This window comes from Ammospiza caudacuta, chromosome 14 (assembly GCF_027887145.1).
Source record: "Ammospiza caudacuta isolate bAmmCau1 chromosome 14, bAmmCau1.pri, whole genome shotgun sequence".
In the NCBI taxonomy this organism is placed as follows: Eukaryota; Metazoa; Chordata; class Aves; order Passeriformes; family Passerellidae; genus Ammospiza; species Ammospiza caudacuta.
In genome coordinates, this window is record NC_080606.1 from 3099409 (window position 1) to 3119747 (window position 20339).

The 20339-nt window shown below is 38.8% G+C and overlaps 1 protein-coding gene across 6 annotated transcripts in view; it reads right to left on the minus strand.

Moving 5' to 3' along the window:
* The window catches only part of ATRX (ATRX chromatin remodeler), a 69690-nt gene that overhangs the window by 14079 nt on the left and 35272 nt on the right, over positions 1-20339 (minus strand). For 5 of the 6 annotated variants that reach the window (XM_058813901.1, XM_058813900.1, XM_058813904.1 and 2 more), the window contains 18 exons: positions 18951-19081; positions 18244-18459; positions 16667-16760; positions 16052-16160; positions 15256-15435; positions 14763-14904; positions 14261-14370; positions 12319-12465; positions 11946-12123; positions 6835-6972; positions 6034-6209; positions 4910-5027; positions 4217-4347; positions 3836-3924; positions 3504-3673; positions 2489-2642; positions 1864-1967; positions 268-376 (listed from right to left, as the gene is read on the minus strand). In XM_058813901.1, the coding sequence (XP_058669884.1) occupies positions 268-376; positions 1864-1967; positions 2489-2642; positions 3504-3673; positions 3836-3924; positions 4217-4347; positions 4910-5027; positions 6034-6209; positions 6835-6972; positions 11946-12123; positions 12319-12465; positions 14261-14370; positions 14763-14904; positions 15256-15435; positions 16052-16160; positions 16667-16760; positions 18244-18459; positions 18951-19081 (2496 nt within the window). The remainder of the gene's footprint in view (positions 1-267; positions 377-1863; positions 1968-2488; positions 2643-3503; positions 3674-3835; positions 3925-4216; positions 4348-4909; positions 5028-6033; positions 6210-6834; positions 6973-11945; positions 12124-12318; positions 12466-14260; positions 14371-14762; positions 14905-15255; positions 15436-16051; positions 16161-16666; positions 16761-18243; positions 18460-18950; positions 19082-20339) is intronic. The other variant, XR_009275322.1, reaches the window with a different exon arrangement.

Below are 20339 nucleotides of genomic sequence, written 5' to 3' on the forward strand. Positions count from 1 at the left end.
CCTAGGTCCTTGTATCCTTTAAGTGCTTGCAATAAAAACACTGTCTCTGATTTAAATTGGTTACAATCTAAAAATTGTACAATTGGACAATGAAAACAGCAAGGAAAATCTGAAGTCAGTAATTCACTCCTGCAGGTTTTCTGTGTGAGCTCTGATCACCATTTGCCTGGTCCTGAAATCATTAAGCTGATAAAAGTAATAATAACTAGGGAACAAAAGAAAGAAAAAGGGGAAAATAAAGCATATCTATCTCAGGAGAGATCTCACCTCACATTAGTTTCATCATTAAACTCCTCAGCCCATTTCTTTCTGGACTGAGCTGTGGTGGAGCCATCCAAGCGATAATAATCAATATTTCTGAACCATTTTCCTTCACCTGCAAATGCAACAGCCAAGTTATGAAAATGCTGATGGTGTAAATAACCAGACTGGTAACCAACTGGAATTAAAAGAGAGAAATTTATAATAAAAAATAGTTCTGAGGTTAAATTTAGTTATTTGAAAATATCTGATTTTTTTTTTTTTTTTTGGTGGGGGGAAGTCCTCTTATTTTTCACACTTTCTGTATTTATTAAATTTGCAGAGCTATGCCTTAACTTGGAGCCAAAGTTAATTTTAGAAGTCCCAAAGATGCTGTTACATCTCATCTTTGGTGCTGTAATTGCACTTTTCCAATGGATCCAGGCAGGTTCACATTTCAGCACCAGTGTCAGCCTCCTACACAACCAGCACTGCAAAGTCAATGCTCCAAAGGAGCTTTCAAAGGTCAAACTCATTTTGGAACTGAAATCCAGCAAAATCTTTGGGTTTAATTGCCCTGTGAGTTACAGCAGCTTCTTGTCAGACTGGGGGAAAAAATAACTACAGCTGATGGAGGATTTTCTTCTCTCAGTAACCTTCCATTTTCTCTGGCCATCAAGGCATTTGTACAAAATTGATATCCCTGAGCCATCAATCATAAAGAAAATAATGGTTTTGGGAGCAGCACTGCTCAATTAAATCCATTGAGAGAGGCAGATTGGTCAGTTCTGTCAGGAAAGCTGAACTTTGCCATAATTTAATTTTGCTGGCCAGAGCTACCACACATGGAAACCCCCAACCTCTTTAAAATCTCAGAATAAAGGCACAACTCCTCAAAAGGACACCTTGTAATGTGTGAGGTGACAAAATTCAGAATAGGAAGCAACAGGCAGGAACAATAATCTGTGAGAGACACATCCTGGGGATCTGCAGTCACCACCACTGAGCCACTTTTCCCTTATCTCAAGTGCAAATTCATGCAAGAGTTGGTGACAGACTGGGCAGGAAAGGCAGACTTGAAGGAATTCTTCAATACACATGTCCTGGGAATGAAACTCTGGGAAAGGAGGAACAGCACCCTCAGGAGCTCTGGGAACATCTCAGTGAGGCATTTCATGCCATTTCAGCATCACTAGAATAATAATTAATTCAATATTTGCTCCCTATGAAATCCATAAGCCAACCTGCAGCTGTGCACATAAAGCCTAAATTCACATTTTCCACCTTTTCCACACTGCTTTAAAGCAGCCTCATTTCCCTTCACTCTCTCTCTCCCAGGAGGAAGGATCAGGATTTGCCACACACCAGAATTTAACATCATTTTTTGTGCAGAATTTAACAAAATGCCTTCTCTCAGATGTGAACATTAAATCTGCTTAGCCTGGATGACAGAGAGTGAAATCAGAGAGTTCCCAAGGGGAGCCCAACAACCCTGGCAGCCTCAGGGGCAGCCCAGAGCATGCAACATCCTCATGGAAGCACTGATTTCAAACACTCCATGGGCACTGAACAGAGGCTTGGGAAAGAGCTCTGAGCACTGCAGCTGTTGGAGGAGACACTCACCTTTGTAGATAGGAGGCTGATCTCTGTCAGATTTCTCCCTGTTAGCCAGCTCCAGGAAATCCTCTATCAAATCCAGAGATATCAGGGACTGGCTGAACACTAGGCTGAAAAGAGAAACAGGGAAACACAGAATTCATCTCTGGAGTTGTTTTAATTATTGCACTGTGAGGGAAGATCCCTGACAAAAATGAGTGTACCATGCTTGTCTGCTTCAGAAAACAGCAGAATGAGGAGTGGATGAATGGGGAACACTATCAGACTAATATATATATATATATATATGTGTGTGTGTGTGTGTGTGTGTGTGTGTATACATTTATATATTATATCATTGTATATTACTATATAAAATATATTTATATTTTTATATATTTTATATATAATATATTATATATTATATTGTGTTACTTTATATATCACATATATTATATATATTCATAGATATTATTTGTATTTATATACATTTTAATATATATTTACATAATTTTATATATTTTAAAATATATGTATGTATGCATGTATGTATGTATGTATGTATGTATGTATGTGTGATACATACATACATATATTTAAAAATATATATATAATATATTCTGAGGTCTTCAATGCCATGTCCAGAGCTTACACTTTGTCTCCCAGCTCCTCTGCCATCCGGAGAATTTCAAACAGCAGCACCATTTTCCCAGAATGTTCCAACACCTCAGCATCTGCATCAGTGACAAAATCTTTGTACCAGTCTGGAGCTGGGCTACCAGGATTGGAAGAGGATGTAGCTTTGCCTGTTAAAAAAAAAAAAAAAAACAAACAAAAAGAAATAAACATGAGAATATGGTCTTCCTTTAAATGCTCTGAATTGTTCCTTCATTATCAGACTTAACTGGCATGAAAAGAGTTAAAGAGACAAAGAAAAAACAGCATTTGCACTATAAGCAATTCCAAGAGTTAAATATTTAAGGGATGCAGAGACAGAAACTCAGTCTGCCTATAGTGTAACTCCTTTAACACATTTAATCTCTGGGTGTAAATGTTTTACATACAACACCCTCCACCCCTTACACATTTACAAGATGTTGTCACTGGGATGGGGGCAAAAAAAAAATTCTCACCTGAACTCTCACAAAAATTTTTAAATTACTTAGGGAAAGAGATTAGACACACATGAAATAACATAAAATTATCTCTGTGATAACAGATACAAGACAAAAGCTAGATTATTACAGGAAAAAAAAAACCCCAAAAATTAAGTGTGCAGCTGTAAGAAGTTTGAATAACAACTTTAAAGAGGTCTTGTGTTCCTGCTGCACTGGATCTGCTTGCTCAGCATTCAATTCAAATTCCAGATGCAACAAATTATGACAGATATATTTCCTAATATTTCCATTAATCTTCCAGGTTGTATAATTTTGTACTTCTAAACTAAAAAATTTCACTGTGCAGCTTCCCTGCCTCAAAACCCCTGAGTTCTAAGCTGATGCCCCTTGTTTTTCCAGGATAAATACACAATTAGAAGTAGCAGGAGCTGTAACTGAATTAAGGAATTTGCCATTCTGCCACCCAGCAGAATTCCTGACAGAACCTCTCAAATTGCCTTTTGCAAAACGAAGCTGCCTCACATTTTCAGCACCATGTGTTATCCTCACCTTCATCTGACTTTGTTGATGCTGGGTTGTTTGTAAGATCTTCTACATTTCCTTCCCCACCTCCACGAGATCTTGAATTCCAGACTTTAATGACTTCAACATCATTATCACTGCCACTTCCACTTGAGCTACACTCTTTTGTCACCTTTTTCCCCTTGGATTTTTTTTTCCTAAAAAGCAACATTAAACACCCCATTATTTTTTTTAAATCCCACTGAAAAAAACCACATTCTAACAGACACATAAAATACAAAATGAACATTCACTTTATAGAAATTACTTCAGTTCTATAAGGGAAAGAACACCAATAAACTAAATAAAAGTTCAATTACTTTGTATAATCATCAGAACTTAAGCTCATGGAAGTTTCATCAGAATCTGAAGCTATGAAGTCATCCATGCTGTCTTCATCAAAATAGCCCTCAAAAGAGAAAAAACAGAAATTATTAACAAAGTTCACCCAGAAGCTTTTATTAAACCTTTAGCCATCTGCTCACTCTTCATTTAAACAATGGTGAGTTCTACAAAGGCCTGGCCTTGCAAAATGTTTTAAGAATGACAACATACCCAGCAAGAAAAATATGACAAAACCAGCAGCAAAATGACCCCACAGCAACAAAGATTTCCATTAATTTGACGAAACTTTACCTAGAGTTTGGCAGAGCTTGTTTGGAAAGTTCTCAAGTGAGAGTATTTTGATATATCTAATTTACCTTATTTTCTTTGCTAATATAGTCCAGCTGCAAACACCACGGGTGAGTCCAGATTCTGCTCAACATCTGGAAATCCTGGAATAGTTTAGCTCCAGCTTTGCCTCTTCCACCTTCATTGCCACCACCTACACCTGACAATAAAGTTCAGGTTTTAGAGTGAGCCCTGAAGTGAGTTTGCCACACTCTGCTCCCCTTTGAAGAGCCCAGCAGAGCACATCTGAGTGTTCTTTCCAGCTGCACATCATACTGCAACATCTCTTGTAAAAGGGCTCAAATTACTCACTCACAGCCATTTTTTCTCCCAGTTAAAACTGTTAAAATTAGATTTTCTCCTTTTTCTTGATAATGAGAAACATGATTATATTTTTTACATAAAAGCACATTGCTCCCCAGTACAGGAATGTACACAAATCCTCTTAAAAAGACAGACTTGTCTATTTAGGTTTTGTAAAGGCAGCCCAAGGTTGAAAACACAAAATAACATTTGCATTTAGGTCTCAATGAATCTAATATGAGCTACCTTTAATGACCTGTAATGCTGCAGTATTCCACTACAAAAAAACCTTATTTCTTTTGTTGTCCAAGCACTTTAGTGCACAGGACAAAGTTCAGAAAGTTGATTTTCACCTAGCAACTGTGCTAGGTGAAATTATTAAATTATGATTAAATGCCATCAGAGCTGCAGGCACATACCTGTCAGATGATCCAGGTAATACTGGTAGAGCTTGCACTGGATGGGGGTCATCCTCACCTCCAGCACGTACTCGTACTTGGGGGGCAGGAACTTGGTTAAGGCTGTGTAATCCTTCCTCTGCAAGTTCACAGACACTGCTTCAGTCACAGAAACATGGCAACCACTCCTGAGAGCTTCAGCAGCACTTGGGGCATCCCAAAGGACAAAGCACTGTGGGATCAGGGGTGCTGATCCTGGTGCTTTCAGCCCCAGAGGGGGAAATCAGCCCAGAAATGCAATTTATTAAAGGCCTGCAGGAGGAACACACCTGCCCCATTCAGGAGCTTCTCAGGCCAAAGTCTATGACCTGCTAAGCCCATGCCCAGTTCCAAGTCCTTGCAAAGTTCACTGAAACTCCAGGAGCTGCTCTGGAAACTACTTTTGAGGGTTTTTTTAAGAATACTAAAACCAGATTTTACTTCTATTTGGGGTTTTTTTGACTCTGACACTACTCTGTCTCTCCACTCTCTATGGACAGGATCTGCTCTGCACAGAGCTGGAGAAATCCATGTGGGCTCCATCCAAAGCTTGTTTTATCTAAGGTCTATAAAGTAACAAGTTCTTTACCCTTTTGAACCTGAATAATTTTCTTTCTGTCTTGTTTTCAGTTGCTCTGATTCTTGCAGATCAGAAAAAAATACATGTTCAGAAATAACTGACAAATTAGTCAGACAAATTAGGACTAGCAACTTTCTGTGCAGACTTTATGGCAGTTCTTAAATGTAAATATGGAATGAAAATGGAATATTTCAGAGCAAATAATGTCCTATTCTAACAAAATATGTTTTTGTCTCCCAGCAGGAAATGAAATAGCTGTATCCTCTAATATTTGTATTTTAGAATACATTGACATTTGAAGAAAAACTATGAGGTTTTTCTAGTCATAAATAATGCAGGGATCTAACAATCCTGCAAAATATTGTGAAGTATTCTTCCCTGCAAAATAGTGAAAATATTTAAGCTAAAAGATTTACGGAGCTCTCAAATCAGAAGTTTACAGGACTTGGGTGATTTCGGAGCGAGACAAAAGAACTCCTCTCCTTCCCTGGAGTGAAATGATGAGTTAGGGACAGTGTGTTGTCACCTGAACACAGCCAGCCAACATCTCATAGAGGATGTGAGCACGTTTCTTCATGACCCTGACATCCACGGGGGTGGAGTCCGCGCACTGCCCGTTCTGGATGGGATTGATGAACCGGTTCCGGAACTCCTTAATGGAGCCCAGCAGGTTCTCCTTGATGAAGTTAACCATGCAGTGATCTAGGAGAAACAGGGCACACTTGAGTGGCTCCAAATGGAAAACACAGTGTTGGGATTCATGCAAACAGAAAAGAAATGTGCCACAGCTAAATACAGATCTCAGTGAATCTTAGAAACTTAGCAGGCAGCGGCACTGCTTCAAATCCTTCTCTTCCAATCAAACTAAATATATCTGTCACAGACATGTTTTATGAAAAATCATTTCATTAGGATTTTTTCTCCTGAGAAGCTGAGAGGCCTCAGAAATGAAATATAAACAATGGTTATCTGCTGCTGTGGAATGCAACAGGTGCATCTGTGATTGGTCTCATGTGGTTGTTTTTAATTAATGGCCAATCACAGTCAGCTGGCTTGGACTCTCTGGTCAGTCACAAGATTTTATTATCATTCTTTTCCCTTCCTTGTTAGCCTTCTGATGAAATCCTTTCTTCTATTATTTTAGTATAGTTTTAATATATCATTTTAATATAATATATATAATAAAATAATAAAGCAGCCTTCTCAAACATGGAATCAACATTCTCATCTCTTCCCTCATCCTGAGACCCCTGCAAACACCACCACATACATCTTCTATGGCTGACAGGCCAAAGTGCACTGAAGGAAATAAAAGACAACTACTCACATTCTATAAGATTATTCTGCAGTGGTGTTCCTGTCAGAATTATTCTTCTCCTAGATTTAATAGAATTCATTGCCTTGGAGACAGCAGATGCTTCATTTTTCAATATGTGTCCTTCATCACACACCACGAAATCAGGACCTGGAAAGAAACAATATTAAATCTCTCCACAATATTTCACTGCCACAAATAACCTGACAGCCTAAAGTATCCAAAATTTGTTCTACATCAATGTTACTTTGGAGTTTTTTTAAACTTTTTTTTTGTGTGTTTTATGGTGAGATTTTTTAGCACTGATTGGGATCTCACCCAGCCTTTGCACAAGCATTCAGAGGAACCACTCTGGTAAAATCAAGGCTGGGTATTATAAAGTCTTCATGGGAAGGATTAAACTCAGCTTTGCAGCATATTCCTGATAAAATGGTCTATTCCTGCTGCTGGGTGTGCATGACTGCACCTCCATCCATCCTGTCAAAACTCAGTGAAACTTCCTTCTCTCCAGGTTTAGGCTGCCATCTACTGACACTTGGGCAATCCCAAAACACCCAAAAATCAAGGTAACCTGAAAATTTTCATTAAGGCAAGAATAATACTAGGGGGACAGAGTGCAATCAGAAGTCTTAGATAATAAAAAACACAACTAGATTTGATCTGAATTACAGACAAGTGAATTGCCACCTTGCAGCTGAAAGTCACCTCAGGAATGTCCTCAGCTTTCTTCCAGGAGATAAAATATCAGTCTGGTTTAAGTGAGCTGCACAAGGAATGTCAAAACCACAACACATTCCCACAGCATGCAAAGCAACTCTAATAATAAGATAAAAAATACCCAACTTGGCAGAACAGACTTACTCTTAATTGTTTTCAGACTTAGCACAATTTCTGGAATTTCTTTCCTTGAAATGAAGTAAAAGATATTCTAGGATCCAAGTAGTAACTCAGAATAAATGTTTTACCAGCTCTAAACCTGACCTCAGTTCCAGCACTCTCAACTCTGCAAGCAGCTCATGACAATTTGCTGCACCTTGGAGAAAAGCCACCAGCTGGGTTCAGCAATTCAGCACTAAAAAGGCCAATTTGAGGAGCAAAGGAGGATTTGCCAGCAAGGACAGTTTAATCTTTTATAATTTACTGAGAATATTTTGTCTCAGACTAAATTCAAGCTGCCTTCTAAAGAACAAAATTAATTCTAGGGCAGTGATCAACAGCAGAGAATTGATTACACTTCTGACCACGCACACACCAGTGCCAGTCACCTTAATCATGCCATTTTAAGGTGATTTAAAAGTGATTTGAATCTTACACGTGAAGAGAAAGGAATCAGGAAGATATTTCTTTCCAAGCAAAAAACCCAAACAAAACAAACCCCAAACTTTTAAAACAAGTCTAGAAGACAATTATGAAAATCCACATTTGAATTCCAAATGCGCTCAGGCTTGTCCAAGCCAATGTATTTCTGAATTTCCCACCTGCCACAGAAACATTTCCCCATTTTATTTCATGACTTTTGTACATTCCCAGTTTTGACAGAATGAAAAATACTGAGTACTACACACAAAGCCTTCCTTTAATTTTAAGTAACCATCTCTAGCAGTGACAGATCCTTTCTCTAGTCCTCATTTCATTAAAAACTGTGATTCATTCACATGAAGTTAAAGAAATTAAGTTAAAAAACCACCTCAAAACCTGCTGTTTAGAGTAAGTGAATGACAGTAAAAATATGAAAAAGCCCAAACTCAGTACAATTATTCATGGTTTGTTTGGCAGCAGTGCAGCACTGATATCTTGAACTAACATCTTGGCTACAGTTCAGCAGCAGAGATTTTCATCCATTTGTGGGGTTTTTCCCTTGTTCTTCCAAAACACAAACGCAAATCATTATGGACAGAACATTCCTCAAAATGTGATAAAGGAATGTAAAGCTTAAAGGGACCTCAGGGGATCATTCAGATAATTTTCTCCATCTGAGATTAGGGTTATGAGAAAGGGGCAGACCTGACAGAAGTGGGAAACTCCACAGCCTCTCTCTTGCTAAAACACTGGGCAGTAACACCCAATTTGCTACAAATCTGAGTAAATTCTGCCCTTTGCTTTCTCCTGATCATGTCAAAACCAACTGACAACACTCCTTTCATTAACGAGCTCTTAAATGGTGGAAAATTTTAAATTTTTTTTTTCTAGGCTAAAAATCCCTACTCATGCAATCCTTCCTCAAAGTCTTCATCTTCTCGTCCTTCTTACTGTACCTGCACATGTTAATATATTGAAATGCATAAAAGACTTATATATATATGTAGATATATACACACAGTTCTCCTGTTCCTCTGAAGTCTACAAGAACTTTATACAACTGCCAATTAAAGAGAAGTCTCCAAGTTCAACAGTACCAGAATTTTTGTTAGTAGCAACAAGTTAAAAAAAAATAATTTGACTGAAGTTCTTCAAGCAGAGCACAGCAGTGACCAATAACCAACAGCCCTTCAGCAGTGGCACAAGGCAGCCTGGAAACCATGTGTGTGTGTAAAATCCTGCCATTCTTCCACATAGCTGAGCTGGTTAATTAATGAAATCACTTCTCCACCCATAAACTTTGGCTAAACCTTCCCCCACTGCTCCCCTTGACAGTGCAACACAAGCTTCTCCCACATAGTGTCCTACCCAGCAGTATTCACCACACACATCTCATTAAATTAACACTCAAACCCCAAATTTGCAGCTTTTTGAATGGGAAGTGCTCCCAGAGGCCAAGGTTTCCCTATTTCCAGTCCCAGCAGAAGGCAGCACATGGTTTTCTCCTTCAGTGTCCATGCTGACCCACCAGGGGAGCAAGAAACAAATGAGAATCTTGCAATGCACACTCAGCCAATCCAAATGACTCCAAAAATTAATGGGTAACAACACACTGACACTTCTGTCCTCCTGCAATTAAAAAAGAGAAAGGGATGAGGCAACGTGAAATGCCCTCAAGTTGTGCCAGGAGAGGTTCAGGCTGGATGTTAGGAAAATTTCTTCCCTGTAAGAGTGGTTAAGCATAGAAGGAACTGCCCAGGGAGGTGGTGGAGTCAAAAATGAGTAGACATGGAAGATGATGGCACAGTTTAGGGGGCATGGTGACCCTGCACTCCACCCTGGAGGGCTTTTCCAACCTTGAAGTTTCCATGATTCTACAAAAATAATTAAGGAGTTATTTCAAGGCTGGCTTTCCCAATGGTCTGATTGCACTCTCTCAACCAGCCCTAGAAGAGAACAGAGCAGGAGGCTCCATGTTCACATAGAATTATCCAAAATCTCTGAGGGTCAGTGTGCTGCAGCTTCCAAACTCAATAAAGTGCACAAAGCCATGAGCTAAGCCCAGACACTGCCCTGTCCCAGTGCCTGAAGAGCTCTGGAGGGAGAACAGGAACACAGCAGGGTGTAAAAGCCATGGGATGGGACAGGGAAGGCTACACCAGTCACTGTCTCCTCCTAACATCCCACAGTCCAGTATTTTTGGGCTTACACAAACACAAACCCATGAAGGGACAATGTTACTGCAAAGACACGCAGAAACAACCCTTATGTTTGTCCTCCCTCACATTTTCCACCAGGAAAAAACCCCACAAAAATTTCTATTGTATAACATTTTATTTCATCTTGTTCTGTACCAGAACAAGACCCACTAAATACAGAATTACTGTCCTGTCACCACTACTTTGAGACAGAAATTCACACCTTTTCTCCCTTAGTTTTCACTTCCTTGACAATATTCCCAATAAATGCAATATTCTGAGAAAATCAGATACAGAATAGCACTGACAGAACAGGGTTCCCCCCTCTTTTGTGGTTTGTTGTTGGGCTTTTTTTTGATTTAATAACTACAGCTTAGGTAGGAGGAGTCAAAAATCCCATTGGCAAGAAGTGCATTTCCTTCACTGCTTAAATAATGTGTGTGGAATCAACACATGATATATCAACAAAAACGGTTAAAATAGTTCATCAGCTGCTGTACTGGAGCTTCCCTGACTCCACAGCCATTGTATGACTTAGTCAAGCTGGCAGAAAATTAATTAATGTTTGAGTGGCTCCAACAGCATTTCTGCAGAGCTGGGAGATGGCAATTCCACTTGGCCAATGCCAAAAATCATGAAGGTTATTTTCCCCTTAGAATAATCTCTTTTGTCTGTTAGAATAGAATTCACAGCCCTACTTTACTAGGAAACTTCACAAAATCAAGCTCAGCAATTACAATTACCAATCAGAAAGAGGGAAAAAGAAAGAAAATCAATCACACTGTCAATGTAAAGTCCATCAGATAATTAAAATCCAAGAAAACCCAGCTCCACTTACTCTGCCTTCCATACCTGCATTCTCAACAAGAAATACCAACAGTATAGCAAAGTTGCAAAAACTTTTAAAACCAGTTTTTAAGACATTCTGCATAACCCTAAATTATTTTAAATATCAGTTGCCAGTTCAGAATTTGTAGAGAAATTTTGCTATTTTGGTGAACCTTCCTAATCCTAAAATTTTTAGTTCTTTTGGGGACCACTTGAGAAATCAGTTACAGCAACTTGGAATATTTTCAAGTGCTTCCAAACATGTTGACATAAGTTTGCTAAGTTCAGCTCAGCTCAAACCAGACATCTGTTTCCCAAGACTGAAAAAATAATTAACTGCTTTATCTGCAGTTTATTATTATTATTTATTCCCTTAATTAGCACTTCATTAACACTTGTTTTTTCACACTTCTAAGGTACATTGTCTACTGTTTTCATGTGTAGTTGCCTCCTTAGTGGTAGATTTGCATCAAGGACAAAACAGCTTGTGGTTGTAACAAATTAACAGATTAAAATATCCTTGGTCCCCAACAAAAACCTCAAATTACTTTGCAAAGGAAGCAAAGCCAGCAAATAAAAATACTTAATAGGAAAAGTCACTAGAATATATTCCTTCTATTTGATTTAATAGAAAAGACTGTTAGAGAAATCTATTTACAAAAGCAGATGGGGAAGATTCTGAACAATTTTCTGTAACCCAGCAAAGAAAATCTGATCTTACCAACACTATTTATTATCTTTGCTCATACACATAAACCTGGAAGTCCAAACTATACAAGCTGCACAAATTTCACTTACCTGGGTCGACTAAAGCTTTATTAAATATTTCTTTAAGTTTTCTACTCTTCACATTCCTGCCCTGTGCCAGGTTTCGATACATCTCGTAGCCAATGATCATCACACCTCCCTCATCCTGCCAGTGCTGCAGCATGTAGCTCCTCTCCTGGGGCCTTTTCACAGTTGCCAGCTCATAAACCTTCCAAAGAGGTAAAAAGCCCTTTAATTCCTCTTAAAATATTCAGTAGGGGTTAATTTTTAATACTTCTGATGTATTAATTCAAAGACATTTTTCACATAGTTAAAGCACATTTCTTAGCCTTTAAGTAGTGGAGCTCCCCAATTTTGCAAATCATCCAGTCATTTCATGAAGAACTCTTTTTAAGCCTCTTACCTCTAGTTTCTCCTCATCTTCTAAACCTTCTTGCCATTTTTCAAACTCATTCAGCCAGTTCAAGGCAGTGTTGAGTGGACACACAACCAGACCTGTCCGAAAATCCAGTTTGTCACACAGCAAGACTGTGTGGAGAAAACTTACTACCTGCAAGAGAAAAACCAGCCAGAACATCAAATAAACACCAGGCAAAAAAGATAAATGTTATCTATTCAATTATGTAATTAAATTACCAACAACAGTCTTGTTTAAATGTATTTTCTGGTTAAACAAATAGAATTTCTGGTTACATTTTCATGCAGGTGTATTTGCAGTTCATACATTCCTTACTCTGTGTTCCATGGCTGCACACATCCTTCACATACTGAGATACTTCTGAACTGCTGAATGATTTCGTAGAAAACTCTCCCTCTACATTTCACCAATCATTTTCATAAATTAAACACTTCCATCAGTAATTTTTAAGCTTTCTCCCAACATTCATCCCAAACACAAAATAAATTCACAGTGAACTTCAGTCTTAAAGCAGTTTCTCACAATTTTTTCAAGGGAAATCCTCCCAGCAGGCTGTGGCAGTGTTTCCAATGATTCACCCTGCAGCCTGGCTGTGTGTTGAGGATGACAACACCTCCTTGAGGCTGGGAAAAACCCAAAACCTTGTGGGTGTCACTCTGGGCTGCCTGTTTTGAGCAGCAGCAAACAAAACAGGACGAGAAGAGAGTCAGAGATGCCATGGCAGCTCCAGCTCTCCCACTGGAATTGGGATGTACAACACCACAAGTTCTCTCTGCATCAAATCTTGGCAACTCTGATTTAATACAGGGATTCTAAACTGCATGACTGTGCTTGGAACACTGGGCAGCAAAGTGCTTTTAAAACAAAAGGATTTGCTGGTGGTTCTGTGTAAGACAAAACTACCCAGGAAGTCTCATGGCCCCAGTCATGGGCAGCAAGTCCCCAATCCCTGATTTCCCTGATCTCTGCTGCCATCCTGCCCTGCAGCGGGCAAAGTCTGCCAGAACTCATGGCTGGTTCAGCTCTTCTAAGAGCTAAAAACAAATGGCAACAATCACAGAGCACAGCAGTGACTGGCAAATGGACACATGGAAAAAACAACCAGTTCAGCTTCATACACCAGCCTTCAAAATCATTTATACTGATGTATGTTTCTAACTGTGGCTTTCTTTGATTTATCAAGAAGTTACAGCCAAAATTACTGTCATTAACACATCTGGATCACTATAAAAATACCTCCTGCTCAAAGCATTTCATCAGACTACATGGTGTGTAAAGTGTAGGTGGAAAAAGTCCCCCACACAACAGTTCTGCAAAGCATTGCAAATCTCCACTAAAAGGTGTGATTAACTCCTCAAGAACCACATCAGCTAAGCTAGGATCAAGTATATAAAAATACAGCTTTCAAGGGTGATTTTTGAAATGTTCTGTAGAATTGCAGACTGTCAAAATACTGTCTGCCACCCCCATTTCTCTAAACAAAACACATTTTTAGATATGCTGGAGCTGGAGATAAAATCCTGCTGTGCACCAGCCCAACCACAGCTCAGCCTGGGTTTGCCTGAACTGGTCATACCATGAGTGACCTCAGTTCTCTGATCACCCTCAGCTCTGTGCCACTCAAAATATCCCCACAAACTCACCAGCACCTGACTTCACACAAGGTCTGCATTAAAAAAACCCAAAAACTAAATCTGATAAACCTGTACTTCATCAGAGCAAATTAATTTTAAAACAGTCAAGAAAATAAATCATTAAAGGGGAAAAAAAATCAATGAGGAGGACAGAAAAAACACAACCTGCTTAAGATTATTTCATAGTCTTAGAAACAGGTTCCTGGAACCTCTCCCCTGCCAGCTGTATTTATTTTCTTGTTCTGAGTTGCAAGAGAACTACACAGCACTTGGAAATAAATTGTGTTTCTTACCTGCAATGTTTTCCCCAGGCCCATACAGTGAGCAAGAATGCAGCCAGAGCCAGGAGATGTCTTGGTTTTTTTTACAGATTCACAGCAGCAGTCCCACATGAACTGAACACCTGAAGAAAATTATTGAAAGTTTTCTGATTAAACATTCATTTTATTACAGTTCACCCAGTAAGAGACAGCTGTGATCACTGAGAGCATGATAACTCTTAGGAAAGCATGTGTCAGGATAATTATTGATTCATTTCTGTTCAGTGGGGTGTATGTGGGATGATCTTTATCATGAACTTGATTATATTCACAGCTTCATTGAGGATGTGGCAACTGGGTTGGAAAATATTCCTGTGAGGATGCAGATTGCCTGATCCTGGGGACAGGGAGATGAGAAGACATATTCTGGTTTTGCCAGTGAAGGAGTTTTTATTATTCTAATTCAGTCTGCATAAGGTGCTATGCCCCTGGAGAGAAAAAGATTCTTTTTTTTCCCTTTAAACTCTTTCCTTACCATCTACTTGGTGTGGTTTCAGTCTGGTCACTATACTCCTGTGGACCTGCACTAATGGTTCTTTGGTTTCTTCATCTTCATCTAAAACCAGCTTGGTTGTGATGGGACATTTCAGAGGTGAAGCATCTTCAATCTCTATCACCTGCAAACAGAAAAGGCCATCAGAGGAATATTCTCACAGGAGTAACACCCAGCATCTGAGACACTTCAGATTCACCAGAACTGGGAGTCATATTTTATTTAGCAAAGAAAAACCTTCAATTCTTTAGTGCATCACAACTTTGGCACTGAAGTGAAGCAGCAGGGAGCTGAAACAACTTTCTAAGGTCACAGCATCAAATAAAACGTACCAAGGTCAAACTGCAGACAATTTGGGGCTTATAAGGCTGCATGTAAGAGATTCTCAAAAATTACTCATCAAATTACATCAAGGTTGAAGTTAAACATCAAGGAATTCAAGTTCACAGAATTTTACACAGAAACCAGACCATACCTCTCTCAATTTCTCTCTCTCCCGTTCCCTCTCTGCGATACGTTTTCTTCTTTCTTCTTCTTCTTTAAGTGCATTTTGTGTTTCTGTTCTAAGCTTATCATCTTTAATAATCTTCCTGATCTTCTTCCTGCCTTTTCCAGGAGATTTTGAGTCATCATTGTCCTCGTTCTCAGAGTTACTCTATTAGAAATTAAGTGAAATACAAATTAGCAAGAAAATCATGGCACAGACCATGAAACCCTTCTTTCTTAGACAAGCTCCCAGAAATTCTTACACACACAGGTGAAGTTCAGCTAATAATAAAAAATTGCCTTTTTCAGAAGTCTGACAAAAGAAGTGCCACTTCTGTAATGTATTCTGAGATATTAAAGATAAGCCCAGCTGTGCAAAGGCAGTACTGAAGGCACTGTTATCATCTTGTAGTAGCTAATAATGATTATTAATAAAGCACTTTTTTTCCTGTTATACTGGTGCTAAATCAGATCAGCCCCTACTTACATCACACAAGAAAAGAAACCCCACAACACTACCAAAGCCTTAATCTACAATTTGTCTCATCTACACTTAGATTAAAAATTCCATTTGCTTCAATACAGTGCATTTTCATCAAGATCTAGACAGGAAAAGTTTTAGTTCAAACATAACGTTTTACCTCCACAATGGTGGCATTTTACAAAATTTTAGCCTGAACTGACATTGAGAAAAGCTTTAATTTTTTACTGTATTTTGTGCAGAGGTGTTTGAGATAGAAGAGTCAGGAAATCCTTATTTATTACTTCAAAACATGACAGAGCACCTTATTCTCATTTTCACTGGATGAATCCTCTTGAACCTTTATCCTCCTTCGTTTCTTTTTCTGTTTGTAGCTGCGCTGGTTTTCCTCTGCCTCAGCTTTTTTGGCAGATCTATTTTAAAAAAGCAAAAAGGCAATATTACTGATTAACCATAGTAATCCTCTGCCTCACTGAAAAACAATTAATTAATAATTAATTAATAAAACATACGCGCCTTTTGTGCAATTAGGGCTGAATTTAGAAATTCCTTCCTGCTCAGCCCACTGGACACCCAGAGCAATGAGAAAACCCTACAGAACCTCAGAACTATAAAGCATTAATTTTATACTGCAATCCACCAGCTGACAGTGATGTATTTGGCATTAAAATGTCCAATTTTGTTGATTTTTTTTGTACTGGCTCATCAAATTGTTGTGTATCCCCTACTGTGGTACAAATTCAAAATTCCCACATTTGCTGCAAAAGAAATTAATATTCTATAATTCCTACAGACAAAGATCATCAAGGGTTTTAAGAACTGCTCCAAAGTGTTTTAACTTTTACCATCTCCCTGTACAAACTGCACTATTAAAACCCAAAATAAACACAGGGTAAGCACAGCTCAGCTTTGTCCATACCTTGTCCTTGGCCTTTGGTCATCCTCAGACTCACTGACCTCCTCACTCACTGCAGACTCGTGGAACTCTGAGTCATTGGAGTCATCACTGCTCACTGGAAAAGAAAGCAGCATTTATTTCATGGTGAGCATCACTGCAAAGCCAGCAGCTCCTCACTGCACAGCAAACTGCTCCAGAGCAGCAAGCACTGCCAGGGCTCATTTCACACAATATGGGACCCACATTCATAAGATTAAAAGGGCACAGAGAAAGAAAAGTTCAAATTTAAGCACTAGCTGAGTCCTGGGGGGTGGCTTATTGTGCCTCAAGCCTTGAGGTCCTTATGCATGAACATCTATATTTATTTTAGGAGCAAATGGAAGATAGCATTAAATGATTGGGACCTGTGGGGAACAGTATGGAACTTCAGAAAACCAAAGGTGATTTTTAGTTAAACAGAAGATTTTGTTTAAAATGCTTTACATGTCATTTTATAACCATACTTGGAGAAAAGGGCTCTTATTTACACACAAAATATAAAATTGCATCACTGCATTTCTTCAGGTAGTGCAAGCTCAAAACTGCCTCAAAAAGCAATTAAAATACACCTAAAAGAGCAGCATTAACAAGAATCTGCCAGCCACTTTGAGGAGCTATTCCTGGCATTTTTAGGTAATGAAGACACCAGTGTGGTATTTAACACCTTGAATTTCAGCCTGACCTTGAACATAGTGGAAAGTTTAATTGTTTAATGAATGACAAGGCTTAAAACATGAGCTGTTCTACATAAATGGGGAATGGTAACATTAATAACATAGGGCTAAAAAGGGCAAAGTGAAATCAAATATATTGTTGTGTTTGAGAGCAGTCAACTTCAAAGGCTTGCACTGAAGAAGCCTAAAATGAATTTACAGTTATTCCTCCTGCATGGAATGCTGTAGGTAGGGCTTTAATCCTATAAGGGAGGAAAAACATGAATATCCAAGTAGATAAAAATTAGAGTTTTCACAGAGGAAAATTCTAAACAAATCACATTGCCTCCTTTATTTTGTGGAAGACCCCAAAAGCTGGCTGCCATTAGTGCAACCCAGATGAGGGAAGCCCAGTGCACCTTTCCTGGCCAGGAAACACCCCCAGGTTCTTTGTTCCTGCCTGCAACAATGCAGGGCAGGCCAGGCTCATCTCACAGTGCCATCTGCTGCTCAGCTCCAGCCTGCTCCACTGCAATTCCAGCATGGACTCATTCCTCAGGCACTGCTGCCCCTCCAAGAGAGAAATTACATAAAGGACAAAACTGATTTTCCCAAATTCAGACATCCTGGCCTTGCCTCTGCTGTTTAGGATGGATATTCTAAGATTCCACAGGATTAATCCAATTCAGAGGACACAGCAAGTGGAGAGAACTGCTCTTGTATTTGACATTTCAAAGAAAACTATTTATCAAACAAAGATAAGGGAATGCTAGATTTCATATACAATGACGTTTAGACAGGGATTTTAAAATCACAAATGTTGAGATATCCATTCTAACAAGCTCTGGATTTATTTTACAGAAGCAAGTACTTTTTATGACCAAAAAAAGGATGTGGATTATGTACCTTTCCTTCGATTTCTGCGCTTCCCCCCTTCTTTTTTGTCTTTTGGTTTCACCACCTTCTTTTCTTCTCCAGACTCCCCATCACTCACAGTGAGCTTCTGCCTCAGCAGCCTGTGTCTGTATCTGGGCTTCTTGGATGTTTCTTCCTCCTCTGAATCTGAATCCTCAGAATTAGCTTCTTCCTTTTCTGACTTCTTGTCTTCCTTTTCCTTCTCTCCTGTCACACACAAGAGTCAGTACCACATGCATATCAGTCACTTTCTTATCTTACAAGAATTAAAACCTGAATTAATTTAGGCTAAATCCTGTGCTTTTCCAGGGAATCACAAGCACCAACATACCATTTTCCTCCAATGTTTAGTACTTCCCACTGCCTGAATGCTTGGAATGCCTGTTCTAATGGCTTTGTTAGCCAAACCTCTCCTGTGCAGGACTTACTGTTCTGTACAGGTAATAACTCCTCACAAACCCCTAGGACTTCTTAATTACAAAACCCAGATTATAACAAAAAAAAATAAACATACAAAATATTAAAAGAGATGACAATCCTCATGATCACACACACTGGCCTCTATGTGGCAACTACATATCAAAATCAGTAATATTTTTTTGCTGTAAACTTAAACAATCATAATTTTCCCCAGTGACCCTTGAAATCATGACAGGTGCCACAGCACCACTTTTTCCCAGCTGCTTTTTGGTGCTTACCATCATCTGCTGTGTTCTCAGTTTGCTTTGTAGGTTTCTTCTTTCCTTCCTCTGGCTGCTCATCTGAAGACGTATCCTCATCAGAGGAAAGATTGGCTTTGATTTCTTCTAAAAGCATTTTCTTGGCAATTCTTTGAAGTAAAACAGAAAACACTGTTTATTCCATTGTTCAGGTAAATGTATGAACGACAAGTGTAACCCTACACCATTCAGAACTTCAAAAAAAGGGCTGAAAGCTGAACAAAAAAAAAAGACACGTGATGAAAAGTCATTGTGGCAAGACAGGATCTATCAGCAAAAATCTCACATTAATGTAATGTGTTGACTTGCTTTTAGAAAGCAGGTTTGTAATAAAGCTTCTTAAAAAGAGAAGTTTCCTGCTTTACAGCAGACTTGAAATGGTTATAAATGCACAGATTTAGAGATTTCATTTTATTTATGGTCTATCTGGATAACTAACCACAAGCACTTGCCTTACAGCTGCTCTTGCAAAAACCCTTCTGTGTTTACACCCAAAAAGTCTGACCAACACTACAGCACCTGAATTTCAGATAAAAATCATCATCATCATATTTCCTGCTCCACAAACTGTCAACTCAGCTTCCCTTGGTTTCACTGCAGAACAAGAACACGCTAATGCACAAGTGACTATGGAAAAATTATTTCTTTACATGCACTTGCAACACAAAAATCTTCTGAGTCTATGCAAGGCAGGTATGTAAAAAGCACAGGAAAACAGTGGAATTAGAAGTACTTGTACTTCCAGGGGAAAAAAAATAAACCAGGTTTTCCTCATATAAATGTCAGGAATACTACAGTTTTAATTCATGCATTTTCAATGAAATATGTGTTTTCTAGGTGAAACCTCATCTGTCTTGCCTTTTGGGAGAATCAATGCCTGCTGTGTGTACACAGCTCAGGATGGGAAAGCTCTCACACCAGTCACAACAACAGCTCAAAGCCATGGAACTGAACCACAATCCAGCCTTCACTTGGGAATGGCAAAGGAACAGGGATTCTCAAGCAAAACTTCCTGTACAACAGAAAACTGAGCTGTTGCTTCTATGGAGCACTATAAAATGGGCTTTTAATAATCAATATTTCATTTTCCAGCCTGCAATGTGTCCCTAAAACACAATCATTTTTCAAAGGGACTCTTCCCAAGCCATCTTTCCTGACACTCCACACAGTATTTTCTAATTTTTGAGCAACAGTGCAGTTTTAAAAAACACTAATTTATATTCAGTTATTATTAAAAGATGGAAGCAAAACAGTTTAATAAACATTTCAGATTGTTCAGTGAGCCAGACCATCCATCAGAATCCAAAACATTCCCTCCCACTCTCTCTTGAGAAGAAAAAGCTGATTAAAACTTTACCAAGCAGTGCC